General features: G+C 39.4%; 1 protein-coding gene across 1 annotated transcript in view; it reads right to left on the bottom strand.

The window, feature by feature from the left end:
* The window catches only part of lamc3 (laminin, gamma 3), a 155,536-nt gene that overhangs the window by 49,228 nt on the left and 89,208 nt on the right, over positions 1 to 17,100 (bottom strand). The window contains exon 10 of the mRNA XM_026173353.1: positions 12,879 to 13,077. Within this exon, the coding sequence (XP_026029138.1) occupies positions 12,879 to 13,077 (199 nt within the window). The remainder of the gene's footprint in view (positions 1 to 12,878; positions 13,078 to 17,100) is intronic.

The raw sequence follows: 17,100 nt of genomic DNA, 5'->3' as shown, positions 1-17,100 counted from the left end.
AATACAAATACATGACCCAAAAACTGGCATATTAAACCCAAGTTACTTGGAGTAAATGATGGTTTCAGACCAAGCTATGTTCGGCAAACACTCAAAGATATTTACAATATATGCTTCTAATGGAATAAAATAAAATATTTATTTATTTTGGAAGCAAGCGAGAGTGATGTTATAGACTATAAAAAATGGATGTAGCCATCATTTAGTTGCAAATTGGTTTGTGGACTTGCAGTTCTGATTTGAGCATTTAGGCCACTGAGGGCACTCTACTCTAACAACAGCGATCCCCTTTTTGCCATTAGAAAGAATGCCTGGAGGCTAACACCGTGTATATACTCGGTGTGGGTCTGTGATGCAGATTTGTTCTTTAATATTTCTTCTACACCTTCTGCACAACAGAAACATTTCAGAAACACAGCACTTAGTTTACACAAGGTCTTTTATTTTGAAAATGTCCTGACCCATATGCCTTTCCAAACTATACGGTTGGTGCTGTGAGGTAGAGAGAGCATTTCACAAGCATTCATCTATGTAGTTTGTTGAAAGACTACTTTTAGCATTTAAAATGGGGAAGAGCTGATACTTTATGTTATGAATTGCAAGGGCTTGGCATCTTATCACATGAATATTAAGCTTACATGGTGAAGCACAAAGCGCTACAGGCAAGTCAATAAAACCTCTCCGCCTACTGATTTCAAAGGAACAAAAAGTGAACAGAGAGAACATCAGAGAGAAGAGTGAAAGCTACCTCATATACTGTAAGCCATTCACCCCCCTCCTCTCATCAATCCCCTCCACTTGAATCCCTGAGCTTCCATATATTTCTTCTTCAACTGATTCCGAAATGATCTCTGCTATCAAGTGGGAACACAAAGCCACTTAACAGGTTAAGATATTTATCATTTCTGAATGCAGATGCTGTCAGTCAGGAGAGATTTGGCGCGTGTGTTTATGCTCATGTTTATTTATGCTTTCGCCCAGCTTTGGCAAAAACACTTAGAAGCACATATATTTCCACTTTCTGAGCACAATTATTTTTAATACTTGTATTGCATCTAATTGTTGCACATAAAAAAATTAAATGCTAAACTATTTGTGTATGTATGTGCGAAGAGAAATAGAGGGAATGATACAGCGAAGTGCATCTAAGCATGTACCTGACAAGAGTAATAAGTTCTGTGGAGAACTGTGGAGAAGAACATTTAATCACTGGCTCTTTCCCCAAGCTCCACTGCATTTCAGAGAGAGGATCAACAAGTCCCTTTAGCCAGGGCTTTTGGTGGTAAGAGAAGAGTCATTACTGGTGCACAGACACCAGTGACAGGCAGGGAAGAATTGGACAGAGAGTCATAAGCAGTGTGCCAGACGAAGGGCTGAATCCTTTTTTGATGGACCGGGCAAAGAAGACATGCTCTTCTCAGCTTAAAAAACAAGGGTAAACCTAAGCCACTGTTCCATAATAAGATTACGCACAAGAACCAGAGTACAGATAAGAGCTCCCTTTTAAAGCAAACAGATATTAGATGTACCAATATTGTAGATCACTGTCAACTTGTTTGCAAGTTTATCATGTAAGAGGCACTGTGAGTCAAAAAGAAGTCAAGAAAGAATAAAAACTGGAGCATCACGATTAGTAGAAACTGTAACTTTAATAATTCTGATTATTCTTTTTGATCAAAAAGTACTGAGTGTTTCAGTTTTAGCTAAAAACGATTTCCCCCCCTCCTATGAATTTAAAGTGAACCAAATAGAGAGCTAAAGGGAGGGCAGAATTGGACTTGGTATTCATGCACCAATCCATTTTCTTCCACTTATCCCATTCAGGGTGAAGGTTCAGAGTCGAAGAGCTGCTCCCAGTTGTCATGGAGTGAGAGGCAGTGTACCAATGGACAGGTTCCCAATCTGTAACAGGACTAACACATATAAACACACAATTCACATCTATGGACGATTTAGAGCCACCAATTAATCAGCTCTGCAAAACCTTCGGGGAGGAAGCAGAAATATCCAGAGAGAGCTGATGAAGATGTGGGGAGATGAATGCAAGCTTTAGTGGATTCAAACCCTGGACCATGTGGTGCTAACTATCACACCAATGCGCCATCATGCAGATCTCAGTCTTTTATGATGAGTTGAAGGGGCTCACTACAGGATACATTTCAAATTAAAAGCACAATTTTTAAGAAAAGTTAATATAGTGGCAGTTTACAGGTAGCAAAAAAGCGGCCTTCATTATTTAAAATATTATCTTACACATATTATTGTTTACTGTGGTGTTACATTCTATAAACTGATTTTTATCCATCTGTGCTGTGTAGCTCACTCTGACAATAAGCATATTAAAGCTGTGTCCACACTGGAAGCGATTTGCTCAGCGTGCACCATTTTGAAACTGACTACTAGTCGCTTGTGGACATTTCAGTCTCCGGTTCCCTGATATGTCAATCAGCGGTTTCCTGCACTGACACTGGTAGTCGCTTCAGTTGGTTGCCTACAAGCTGAATTTGAAATTTGTCTCGCTTACCCACTTCAAGTCGCCAGCAGTTATTTTGCCTGCAGTCGCTTGAAGTCGCCAAATGTTATTGGTATATTATGCTCTCTGATGGCCACATCACTTCCAGTGTGGATGCAGCTTTAGAAGCTACTGCTGTAACAGCTGTGTGAGGCTGTAATTAAAGCAGTGCTTTGAGCTCAATGCTATTGCCAATAAGTTCCCGTGCTCTTAGAGGCGAGACTGTTATTTAGATGTTAAGCAGTTTGACCACAGCAGCTTAACATGTTAGCATTTTAGCGAGTGATAAATAACAGTAAACACAAAGCACAGACACTAAATAATGCTGCTAAATGTAGTTATGCAAACTGACCGGAGGAAAACATGAATGACCTACTTTGTGAATTATATGAATGTATTTATTTATATAAAAAGTGAAATAAAACTGGTAATAGGAGATGGTAAGTTTATAATAATAGTCATTACTCTGATCTAAATTTACTGCTCTTGTATTGATGTTTGTGTCAATGGCAGTGGCAGGTGGGTTTCATAGTTTGCATATGAATGGGAAGCTTTAACACTGGATGTTGTTTTTGAATAAATTTTTGAAGGAAATAAATCACTTTCTTTTGTATTTTGTATTCAAAAGTGAAACACACCTAATTACCATCCTTACCAGCCTAACAACATAGAAATTAGAGTGGATACAGATTTTAGATGAAGCAAACAGCAGCACAAAAACAGAAACTATGTCATGAATGTAAATATGCAGTCAAAGCGACATGATTATACACACAGTACACTAATACAGATACCTGTTTTTCCTTTTATGCTACCGTTGCCTTAGCAGAAATAAATTCTCTCTGCTTTCCCCCTTACCTAAAACTTCAGTATCTCTGTAATGGGTATCTCTGCTTTTACCCACCACACCAATGCCAACAACACTGTTCTGTCCTTTGTCAGATTCAGTTTTCCACCATCACAGAGAACACTGCACAAGTACTGACTCCTGCGTAGACTGTCAACATCCATAGTGAGATTCTAGACAAGCACAAGCAACGTCTGCGCACAGCCTCAAATGCAACCACAGCCTAATACTCCAGGTTAACACTGCACAACATCCATCAAATCAGCCTTTTCCTCTCTGAGGAACCTGGACAGCTCTTTGCTCATGCTCTAATCATCTCCAATTTGAACCACTGCAGCTTCCCTTCTAGCAAAGTACAGCTTACTCAGAATGTTGTAACCTACTGTAGCTTATTTCAGGTTCTTCAAAATGAAACCTTGCCTCATTTGGATGTTTTTTTTTCAATGGGTGCCAATACACAACTTAATATTGCTACTGACACTGTAAGAGTGTGATCCCGGTGGAGGCACTGCAGGACTGTTTTGAGCTAACAGAATAGAACATGGTCTGTGGAGTACAATCAGAGGACAAAGCAGAGTCCCCCAGCTATATAACATTGTATTTTTTTTTATGTGGACCCTTCAATTTCATTAAACGGTTAGCTGTTTTCTTTGCTTCACTTTAAACAAGCACTGGGAAACAAAGGAAATGAAATCCCGTCTTAGGGTAGAAAAGGGGTTTGAGGGCTGACAATAGGGAGGAAGTTAAGCTGGTCTGTTAGTGCTGAGAAGGAGAATAAAAGATTGATACAAAGGGACATAATTGAAGACAAACTACAACAAAACAGTGTGCAGGAGGTGTGGAGTGGGATGAGGATTACTTGGTACAAGATGGCAGGCCAAATGGGGAAAGTGAATAAAAATAGAGTGAATAACTTAAGCCCAGTATTGAAGAGGTTCATTGTGGAGACCAGGCTGCTTACACCTACTACCCCGGGTTGACAGGCCTAATTAGTACAACAATGTGACTGATTACAACGCTGCTTCCCTGCCAGGGTTCACCTTTACAGTCTCCGGTCATTCAGACTCCAGAGTTGCAGCTTTACTGAGAAGGGCAAGAATGAATCCGGGTAGAACTGCAGGAAGTCTAATGCTAGATAAAAGATCCGATTAAGGATTTCAGCCTGTGAATATATAGCTGAGGGTCAGTGTCATCGAAAAATGTTGTTTTTTTTTGATGATACCAGAAGATGGAAAGGCAGCTCATGAGCAGTGACACGAAGCTGCTTTTTTAGGATGGAGTGACGTATACTTTAAGAGTCTGCCTTTTTAGTATGCTGGAGAGGCAGACACTGAACAGCCAGAGAATCCAGAGAATAGAGTTCAGGATATGTTCATATTTCTTTGTCTGTATCATCATATAATATGCTATAATACTCATATACCCATAGTTTAAAAAAACCCCAACAACATTTGTTTCTGCCCCTTGTTCCTGTCTGCAGTGGCTGTATCGAGGCCACTCCTTAACTTGATTTCAAGCTAAGTGATGAAGGACAAAATCTGCTGTCAGCTTCAAAGTGATGGCAGTGGTTTCTTGTGGATGTTTCGGGCTTTGGTTACCTTGATAAGCCTCCAATGTATTTATGTCAGTAAACAGTGTCCTGCACTCTCATTGGTTGTCTATTGAATCACATGCCTGGAAATGAAGAAACTTTTTCCTGTCCAGTGTTTATTTTGTCCATAGCAGCTTGAATCAACAAATGTCATTCCGTTTGTCTGGTCTCTCATTACGATGTCACAGCGAATCACTTCTAGTGTGAACACAGCTGAATTATAAAGTTAATTCACTTTAATGTAATTTAAGAGTGCATTATTGCACAGAAAATGGACTTTATTAATTTATAGTGCATAGAAATTCTCTTATTGAGGGATCTGATCTTTTCTTCCAGTAGGTACAGGAGGAAAGATAGAGCAGGAGTATAACTTCTAATATATATTTATACTGACACAAACATACTGGACTCATTTAGAAGAAAGAAAAACCCTAAAAAGAAATCCTCTCATTATCATCATCGGGACTTGTTTACAAAAACAAAAACAGCTGAGGGTCTTAATGCAGTAAAGAGAAACTGCAGGCTGGCACAAGACAACTCAATCAGCGCGTAGTCTCAGTTTCCAAACGGAGATGCTAATCAAGAACACAAATGATTACAACTGACATACACACAGAATATTATAATCTAATAGAGCAACACCAAGAAAACAAAACAGCAGACTGCTGCAATGTAAACACCATCAGCTCTGTGCGGCAGGAACTGCGAAGCAGCTTGATTTTGATTGCCGCCATCTTCATCACAACATCCAACCTGTGATTGCTGCAGTGTTCAAAAAGTTGGTGCGTCCCTCAAATTGCAATATGAATCACCTGCCTGCAAGATCTACACATTAGAAAGATTTACCATAAGACGCATCAATGCATTAAACCGCTCTGTAAGTTTATGTTTATCTCTATATTTCTCTGCATGTAAATGTGATCTGATTGCTACAAGACATAATGTGCCTCCACATGTAGTTGTGGGAGGCTACAGTATAAATTATAGAGTAGCTTAGTAAGTGAAACTACTCAAACATTAAAACTGCAGCTGTTAACAGCAAAGGGTTGCAGTGGGTCAGAGATGCATTAACTCACACACTCATAGCGTCATAAAAAATATAGGAAAAGTATTTCATTCAAACCTAACTTTGCCATTAACGAAACTCTCTGCACATACAAACTCACACTTTCATTTCCTTCAGTAAACTGTCCAACCATCAAATCTTTACACTTCCGAATGATGAGAATAGAACTGTGACTTCACACTTGTCTGTACCTACACAGCACATTCTGGGCATGTTATCTATAGTTAAATTTAGCTCCATTTTGAGTTGATATACCAAGCGTCCTCTAGTTTCACCAACAGCTTCAATATTTTTGTTAATCTGTATGACCTGCTGTGATTTTTTTCTGATTTTCTGTCACATTAGCTGTCACAATAGCGGCTGCTCATATTAAACGAGATTTAATAATGAGGTCTGCATATGTGCATGAAATCTATGCGAGCCGAAAGCTTAGGCGTTACCCTGCTTTTAGTGCTCGATTCTTCCTTCTCTCTCTTTGGTTTGATTGATGTCAAATGGAGAGGAATGGATTTTCTTGCATGGTAAACACAGACACAGAAAGAGCTTTGGGTCTGAGAGCTTGAAACTTGAAAAATATTTTCCACTGCTGTGCTCGGGAGTACACTGCAAATAGGATTTCCACTTGTTTTGGTTGTTTAGGATAGCTATATTTGTTTGACTTTTTCAAAGAAAGTACTACAGAAATGACCAACAACAGCCAAAAGCCAACAGTTTTGTTTCTTCCACTTCACTCTTTCATCAACAGAGCCCATAATGAAGCTGTAGCTTTTTCTTTCTTTCTTTTTTGTTGTTTGAAATTTAAATGAGACATTTTAATCACAATACAGACAGTAAGAAAAGCTTAGTGTTACATTATGGTCTTGTGAATTTTTCCATAGTTTTCAGCTTCAAACACGTGTGTGAGTGTGAGCATACTATATGTTGGGTCTCACAGACCTGTTTATATTGCAGTGTGTATGTATGTTGTCATATGGTCCTTGGAATCAGTGCTTTGTCAGTAAAGGGCTTTTGTATCTTTTAACAAAATATTAATATTCATTCATATTAAAAATTAATATTAACACTTTGAATATCCATCCATCCATTCGCTTATCCTTTTCAGGGTCGCGGGGGGGCGCTGGAGCCTATCCCAGCTGTCATAGGGCGAGAGGCGGGGTACACCCTGGACAGGTCGCCAGTCTGTCGCAGGGCCAACACACAGAGACAGACAACCATTCGCACTCACATTCACTCACACATTCACACCTAGTGGCAATTTGGATTATCCGATTAACCTATCCCCACAAGCTGCATGTCTTTGGATGGTGGGAGGAAGCTGGAGTACCCGGAGGGAACCCACGCAAACATGGGGAGAACATGCAAACTCCACACAGAAGGACCCCGGCCTGATGGTGGAAATGAACTCAGGACCTTCTTGCTGTGCGGCAACAGTGCTAACCACCGTGCCACCCACTTTGAATATAAATTACAAAATGAAGTTTTGGAAGACTGCCTGTGCCCATACACCCATTCCACTTCACACCTCTTCCTGGTCTCTGTCATCCAGCCAATATTGCAATTTGTTTGGCTATAACTGATAGGATACGTGACATCTTCACTCTCCCGCAGTCTTCAAACTGTTCATCTGTAGATAGAATTTAGTGCTCGAATCATGTCTGAAGTAGAAGGTAAGACCCCTCTCTAAACCAATCCTTTCCTGTCCTTTCTCAGGTACCTGCCTGACCCAGACCATAGCGTAGCTGCTGAATGTGAATCCAGAGGCTCATCAGTTTAATCTGTGTTCATGCCCACATGTCTTTGAATTGTGAGACAATTCTTTTTTTGTTTGCTGTCTGTATAGGCATTGAAACTAGTAAAGAAGAAAATGAAAATGAAGAGATTTTTATTTATTTTTTGTGCATTTGTTTGTTTGTTTGTTGTGTCTCCTGCTAATTCACTATCAGATTGTTATGTCACTGCAAATGTGCAATCAATTAATGTGTTAAGTGATGTGTTTTATTTTTATTGTTATTAGGAAAGTCCACTGTCAGTTTTCACATCTGTCTTGAGCTGACAAAGTGTAGTATTTGGTAGTAATTGGCATGAATATTTTTGGTATTATGTGTAGTATTTCTAAAACAAATTTGTGGAACTATCAGTTTATTTTCCTCACTGCTTTTTGTGTTGTGTAACTGCTCTCAGTGGAATTCACTGTTTATTTACCTTTTTTTTTTTTGCCTGTCCCATTTGGATCTTTAGCCATCAGAATTGCTGTCTGAAGGCCAAGAAAGATGCCAAGCGGATTTACTTTACCAAGTGGATCATCATGGCCTTGCCATATTGGTGCATATGATTGACCTTTATTATAATTATGTATTTATTTGATTTTCGGTTGTTACAAATGGGCAGACATGACTGGGGGACAGGACAGGGAGAAAGAATCAAATAAAGAGAGGGAGAGAAAGAAAAATAGAGGGGAGAAGAGATGGTGAGAAAGGTGGGACGAAAAAAAAGAAAAACAAACAAAACACCTGGATCACCTGTATGGAAATAAAAAAAAGAGCAACATAATAAATACAACACCATCACAATAAACTAGCTAACAGTAGATACTAAATATTACATGCTATTGTGCATCACGCAAGATCAAAAGCGCACAATGTTCTTTGAGGTAGCAGCCAAGAAAGGTGTAGTTTGTGTCTGTGAACACCTGTGTGTACACCTGTGTGGATCAGCATGCTTGTATTCAAAAGGTTTCTCCATGTAACAATCTGCTAGGGAGTGTGGGGAGCCATAGCCCCGTCCCCCAGGGCAAGAAGCAGGTATGGAGGAGATCCAGGTACCCCCGCCCCCAGAGGGGCAAACCGTACTCGGACCCAGGAGATGTAACCCTTCTCTCTGGGGTGGAGGAAAGCAGACCACCTTGTTGTCTGCAGTAGCAGGGAGGCCCCGCATCCCAGACCCCAATCTGACAGCCAGCACCTCCTCCCAGCCCCGACGGTTAACAGAACGGTGAAGACCCCAAACCTCCCTCTGCCTGCTCATATGTAGTGTTACTGCGTGCTGTTCTAAAGTGCATTTAAAACCCAGGAGGGCATGGTGCTTCCTGCCAGAGAGCAGCACAGTTCCTCCCGAAAAAGCTGTAGCTTTAGATAGGTTCATGCTAAAAGACAAAGCTGTTCCATCTATAAAGGGAAATGTTAAAGAGTTGGAACTGCAAGCTGCAAGTAACATTTCACTGAAATCTTTGTACTTCATTAGACAAAATGGTTTTCTGTGAAGGGAATGCTTGTATTGTGTTCTTTATAATTCTTTGAAGTATTTAAATTAGTTTATGTTTTTTACAAGACTATTTTAGAAGTCTGAAATTGATTAATGGTTGCAAGTAACCTCCGGTGGATGAGATCTTCCTTGACTTCCTTAAGGCTTAACATGCTTTGGAGCTGAAAAGAAAAGGAACCAGAGGATAGATTCCAGCTTCAGGAACATCGCACTCCTCAGTCACTCCTCAGAACATCACATGCTGGAAAGTCTATGCCAGCGTACTGGAGATAAGAGTTCTTCCAATAGTCAAACTTTGGATCCAGGAAAAACAATGCGATTTTCATTCTGGTCCTGGAATGCTGGACCAGCTCATTATCCCTTTAAGAATATTCAAGGATTCGTGATAGCTTGCCAGCTAGTCTACATGTGATTTATGGACCTGGAGTATGTTCCTTTGGGTGTGGTTGTGATTCTTTGGGTTCACTGAGCAATAACCTCCAGTTTGCACTGGGAAATATGCAACTCCCCAGTGGCTGGGATGAGAATTAACATCTTCGAGTCCTGTTTTTCAGCTGGAAAAAAGTGGAGTGCTCACTTTGGGTTGTGAACAATTTGCTGCTACAGGTGTTGGAGGTTAGGCATAGCACCTGCAGTCATGGGGATGCTGTACAAGTCTGCTGTGATGAAGAGACAGCTAAGTGTGAAAGCAAAGCTGCCAGTTTACCAGTAAGTAGTGGTGCAACAATATCTCACGGTTCGGATCGGATCACGGTTTTAAGTCACGGATCGGATCAATTTTTGGATCAGCAAAAAAAGAAAAAATTTTAACATTTACCTATTAACTTATTTAAGTATTTTTTGCCTATTAAAGACATTCAACTCAAGACTCATTCCACGCAATTATATAAAAACAAATTAAGGGCAATATAGGGCAGTACAGGGCTTTGTATCTACCACTCCGCTGTGATATAATGAGCTGTCATGGTCACGTAGCTTTCCGTTGACCTGGAGGTCTACCCATTTGTAGTTGGGCAACAGAAGATGCCTGGGACAGTTCAGCCACAACTTTAAACTTTTCCTGCTCATACATGCTGGATGTGCAACGGGATATCATAGCATGGCTCAAGCACATTCATCATAGTTTAAACCCCTTGTTTTGCACAACGGAATACGGCCTCCCGTCTGCAGCTAAACACCCCAGTAGCTTTTGTAATAGCTTTAGCCCGGTCGGACTGGGCAGCAAAGGGCTGTTTAAATGCCGCAAACTCCTCTGCTCCTCCACTTGGACCACCAGCGCCGGCCATAACTATCACTTGACAGACTTTTCTTTTTCTTCTTTTTCGAATCTTCGGATCACGTGCGTGCCAAACCGTGGAGTAGGATCGGTTCAGATTACGGATCAACTGTGATCCGTTGCACCACTACCAGTAAGTCTACACTCTGACCCTCATCAAAGCCAGTTTAGCTGGTTCTGCATTTTACTGGGATGCCCCCTGAAAGGCAAAGTTTTCCAAGTACATTCTACCAAGAGGAGGCCACAGGACAACCCAGAGCACACTGGAGAGTCTACATCTCTGGCTGACTTGCAAACACCTTGGAGGTCTAGGTGTCTCTGCTGACCCATACCCAGATAAGTGATGGATGGATGGATAAACATGACTAATAGTGATGTGAAATTTACTTCATTGGTGAAGTTTCAAGTGGAAAGAAGTGGAGTCCCAGGATAAATGTATATAGGTGGAAGAAAGCATAAGAGGCTCCCTTCAAAAAGGAGTCAAGACAGTACAATATAAACGCATGTATGAGTGGAGATAAATGCTTTAAACTACTTCCACACAATTTCAAGATGGTTTCTTACTTCAGTTTATGAAATTTACTTCTACTGTTAAGTCATTATGGTGGCAGGCTTCAGTATCATGACTCAAGCCTTACTTTACAGCTTGTGAAAATATATATGTTTTTCCTGTTCTGGGATCATCACTTGCTCATATCCAAATACTGTGGAAATTGTAAATCATCTGATACTTATATATTGCTTTTCTACTCAATTTGAGCACTCAAACTGACTTCCATCACAAGTCTTTTTCATCCAATCGCACACATTCATACAGCACTTCTATTTTCTATTCAAACAGTATCAATATGTGGCAAAAAAAGGAAAAAAAGAAGGATGCATACCAGTATACCAGTCCTTCACATGAACGGAGGACTCAGGGATCAATCCAAGCACCTGAGCTACAGTGTTTAGGTTTCACTTAGGTTTACGTCTCTGATATTTATGTGACCATTTTCATATACTGTTTTTATTTGCTCCTTCAACAGACCAATTTTCTTCTTGGAAATCAATAATGTTTTTCATCCACTAGCTGTGTGTGGAAGCCTGTATCTAATTTCAAGCCTTGGTGTTGGCACGTGAGGCTGCAAAGGGACCACTACTGTCTGCATACACGCTCTACCTCCAGGCTATAGACACACCCTACACTCCATCCAGTGCTCTGCAAGCTGTCGCTATAATCCACTTAGCTCTCCTTTCCATGCTACGACCTGGTCATCCTTCCAGCCCGACCCCCCTTCTCTGCCTCCTTGAGCTTAATAGTGGAGTGACCTCCCTACTCCAGCCAGAACATCCGACTTTTACAAGTTTCTTCTATTAAAGAAATACCTCATATGCCCTCTCTTTCCACTCGATAAATTCTCAAGGCTTTTCTATTTTTGTGGACTAACGTCCCCTTTTTCCACAAGATTCTGCCTTACTTTATAGTTTTTAATTGTTTAACTCTTTGATTTCTTTCCAATGATTTTAGACCAAAATAACACTCATCTATAATTGACTGAGACAGGACTCTTCCAGACACTAAACCAAGGCACAATGTACATTTCAATTCCTTTAATTTTAAATATGTTTATATCGTCTATCCTGTAAAATAGTCAGATGTCTATTCATATTAATGTACAGAATTCACCTGCTTGCTGCTACTACTGCACATTCACCCAATGTATATACTATATGTGTATATACTATACATACATATATATATATATATATATATATATATATATATATATATATATATATAATGTTCTTCCTCTACTGCCCCCCCAATTTTTTTGCACATGTCGAGGAGCGTGTCAGGCTACATTTCACTGTGTGTTATACTTGTATAACTATGCATGTGACAAATAAAGAACCTTGAACCTTGAACCTTTTGACCCCAATAGAATTACTATCAGTATCACTTTTGTGAATTTTGGATGCATTTTCTCTGCTCCACATATTACATGTCACTGCAGGTAAGACCATCTGCTATATGTATAAAATGTAAAAATGGAAACGCAACGTGTGCCAGATCTACATGACAGCCAGCGCATGAGGTAGCTGGCTCATCACCCATCCTGACACTCTGCTGGGACGGTGACAGCAAAGTCAACGTGGGTGAGCTGTAATCGGTACTGAATAGGATATACTCTTGTGACTCAGGCGACAGGGAGATGCACAGATTCAAAGCAAAACAAACATATCAACATACAAGCTAAGACTTTGATATTTTCTAGAGGGACAAAAAACTAGAACACATTCAAACACTCAAAAATTATGAAACCTCTCAGTGTGGTCTTGTACCTGATGGTGAAAGAGTGCCGTGGTGTGAGGCCAGGGTGACAACCAAGCACTGGTTGGGATGAAAGGTCAGCAGACAGAGTGATTCCAGAGCCCTCGAGGACCAGGGCGATGTGGTCGGGCAGCAGCTCGGGGGTCTCAGAGGCAAAGGTGATGAAGAGAAGCTGGCCATAGCTGTAGACTTTGTGACCCAGGAATTTCACTAGAGTGGTAAGGGCAGATGTTAGAAAGATGCATGGATGGAGTTTTATTACTGGAGTCTGAGTCAGCTCTGTGCCATCAATGTAGTAAATATAGAGCTAAACTTTTGTGTATAAGCATGGTGTTTTTGGAAGTAGGATTAATTGTTTTTGTGCTTTTCAAAGAATCTGCCAGTTCCTTTCACTTTGAGTTGATGTGTGTGTTCATGAGGGCAGTGGAGTACAAGCTTTTTGAGATCACGTGGAGCACTGCAGGAATCTGCGTGTAATTACCCACCCTCTAGGCTTTGGCTCCTCATATAACAGGACTTCAAAGCTTTTTAGCTACCACAAGATACCCCCCACTACCGCTACCACCCCAAACTGGCCAAAAGAACATCACACAAGAGTTATACGCTTCTGATGTATAAAAATAGGCAAAAATCTTCCACTTCCTCATTATGCAGATTTGAAAAATGTAAAAAGCCCAAGCCATTGTATAGATCCTGTACAGTTTTGCTCTAAAAATGCACAAATTATAACAATTTCTATTTAAAGAAAAAATAAAAAAACAGAAATAAAGCAAGCTGCCGTTCTCTACAATACCTGGATGAGTGAGTGGGCAAAACTGACAGGTTGCACGCTTGATTGCCATCTTGTTTTTGAGCGTAATGGTGTGTGAAGTACATCCTGAACTCTTTTGGGGGTTGAGAGGGCTGTGGACTTGAAAGAATCGTTTTGCTTGCGAGGGGCCTCTGGCGTCACTCAGAACAATTCACCTGTCTTATCATCTAATATCTGCTCAACCAGGAGCTGGCTTTTATTATCTGGGCTGTGCCCTTACATGTGCAGCTTGCCCTCGCTGTGACGTCCACAAGCGTGTTAATCGATGGTTTTTACTTGACCTCTCTCTCACCTGCCTTTTTGCACTGTGACTTGAAGTGTTGCTTTTCACCAGTGCTGCTCGCAATTACCTGACGATTTGTTAAAGTGCCTTGGTTAAGTACTGTTATACACTATTGCTTTAATAAAATGAAGCTTAATTATTATTTCGATTTGGTCTGGACCGTGTTTCTTCTTTTATCACAGTATGCAAATTATCATCAAGTAAATGATGTTTAATAAATGTATAACACAACAGATTCTTATATAGGTAGTCATGCTGTAGCTTCAGCAACTTTTCCAGTGAGACTTTTGTAACTCTAATGTAAGGATTATTTTTTTTCCAACATGAAGTGACAGACTGTTATGTCTAATAAGCTGCAAGCTTTCACACATAAGAAACCAAGCTCAAAAACCAAGCCAATGCATCACACTTCCATCACAGTTGCTAACATTTTTTTTTCTTTTTTGCAACAATGCATGAACGAGGGATCGGCACTGTGTTATTGATATGTATTAATCCCTATCAGTAGGATTAGTATTTGTGGGAAATGAAAAACAGGCAGTAATAAAAGGGAGAAGGCTTCAATTACACAACCAATCAATAGCACTCGTCTAAGTCTAATAAGGCATCATTCATGTAAACACAAGATCAAAATCAATTGAAACAGGCACAGCGAATCAGAACAAGGATAAGTGGTTTCACAAGCAGCTGCTGAGGACGAAACATTTACTCATTTTGAAATGAGCTGTCGCAGGTCTTAGTGTAATTTCAGAATCAATCGATGTTCCTAACTGTTAAAAAAACAGGTCAAGGTCAAGAAGGAAAAGAGGCTAAGCTAACTCATTGACCAATTAAAGACTAATTCCTTCATAGAGCACCTTCTAAACATCTAAACCATTAGAAAAAATGACCAATATTGCAAGGCCAAGATGTTTAGACCCAAAGACTGAAACACCTCCACATGATGCGGTGATGCAAGGTAAATAATTCAAGTCTGCATTTCACAGCAGTTGATAAACACAATTCTGTTTAAAGCTTTAACACTGATTTATGGATCACATGGGGCAACAGCTAGTTTTATTAGCATTAGTTTGCTGCAGGCTAAAATGCTCCAGCTTTCATTTGGCAGATCATAAGACAACAAATGACTCCAAATTCAGGACTGTCCATGTGGACTGGAGGTTTGGCAGCAATAAAAATATAGATAGTCAAGCAAGATGTGTAGCTGTCTGGCTTGTCATAATGTGCTCTATATAATGGTGTTGCATTTACTTGGTCAAAACTTCTCTACTGGTATAAATTAATATAGTTTTCTTTTCTAAATTTATTTTATTAAAGATGTAAACACAAAAGATTTTAGTAGAAAACACAAAGGTTATAAAAGAAAGAAAGAAATGATCATCTACTAATACACAAATAATGTATCCTAAGACATGCGGCCAAAAAAAGGGAAACATTATTTTGTGTATTTATTTGTATATGTTCAGATGTACAGTCAGTAATTTCTTACCTTTCTATAGGCTTCATGTTTTCAGCTATATTTCTAGTAAACGTTTGCTCATTTATATTTTTAATTAAATACATTTTAAAAAAAACCTTCTACAGATTAAATCAGCATGGACGTGGGGGTGTTAGGACTAAATATATATATTTAGTTTCACATAAATCTGTAACAAAGCATTGTTTAATAGACAGAGCATGTTTATGCATTCAGTGTTGCTCATGCTATGCGGGCACCAACGTTCAAAGTTACAATTTCCCTATAGCTTATATTTTTTCTCATACAGGGTGACATTTTCTACTATCTGAGCTGTTAGTAAAACTAAACAGAAAAAATGATCACAGCATAAACTACATTTTTCAAAACTTGTTTTACTGTTTTAACAATTGCTTTGGCACTTTTTGTCTGACCACTTTTGTTAACCAGTGATGGGTTGTACCTCACCAAAAGCCTCTAATTCATGTGTCAAAATTAAGCTTTTATTTTGTGGAATAAATGGTGGCAATTACCAAAATGACAAGTTTTTTGACATTGTGTAAGCCAGGGTGGGTGACTTTTTTTTTTTTAGATTAACAATTTGACTAAATGAGAGTGGACTTATTTGTGTCTCTAACGCTGTAGTCCTATTAGTTTTCTACCAAAGAACATTCTGCTATTGTACATCACTGTAAGGGAAAGGGTAAAAGAAAAAAAGGGAGACAGTTACTCAAGGACTCTCAGTAAAAACAAATGACGTTGTTGTGTCAAAGTTGTGTCAGTTGTATACAGTTTGAACATTCTTGGTCATGTATATCCTCTTAGTCAAAATTAATTGTGTTTCTACAAATGAATTAATTAATGTTTTTACCCTCTAAAACATCTGATCATTATTTCATTGTGTGAGTCATCACTTGCATAATAATTAATCTGTCAAAATCTGAGGTAATTGTAAAACATGCTTATAGAAAATAATGGTAACAGAGCTCTGACAATTTCTAAACATGGAGCAGACAAATTTGTCTATTATAGATTTTATTTGTAACGCCTGTTCATAGAGGAGAGAGAAGTGTAACAATTGGATGGGACGGATGTCCCATTCACACCATTTTGACCCTTTTGCAGTGCAAAGGAGAGCATTGGGTGTGGGGTTGATGATAATCTATGGCCAAACTGAGTGGTAAGATTTCCTGTCATTCCTCACACTGTTTTGTTCTAACAGCAGTTTTATTTTTAGCTGCGACCATGACTGATGTTTTACAAATCTTTGACTTAGCTTCATGTGTTCTTGAACAATACCTATGGATGCATTTCAATAAAATGGAACTTTATGTATTATCTCTGCCATCTTCTCTTTGAGATGACATAGATGAACTCTTTTATAAGGTTCTGCCTCGACTGTCAGTCTCTCAAACACTACACAACAAGGACTCAAAAATGTATCACCACCAGCACCAGATCATTGTTGCACTGTAAAAACAGTCCAGGTAGAGCTAATTTATTTTGGAATCAGACAAGTGTTTATTACCAACATTTGGGTAGTGATGCACTGTAATGAGTAATGTAAGAAACTTGTGCTCACCGAACTATTACTTTTGAAATGATTAATAGGAAATACATACTGAACATCCCGTGCATAACTGTGGGTAATGAGCCCAGTAATACTATTGTGTGACTAAGCTA

Source organism: Astatotilapia calliptera, chromosome 7 (assembly GCF_900246225.1).
Source record: "Astatotilapia calliptera chromosome 7, fAstCal1.2, whole genome shotgun sequence".
NCBI classification, from domain to species: domain Eukaryota; kingdom Metazoa; phylum Chordata; class Actinopteri; order Cichliformes; family Cichlidae; genus Astatotilapia; species Astatotilapia calliptera.
Note: the sequence above shows the minus strand (reverse complement) of the source record. Positions and strands in the feature narration are given on the sequence as shown.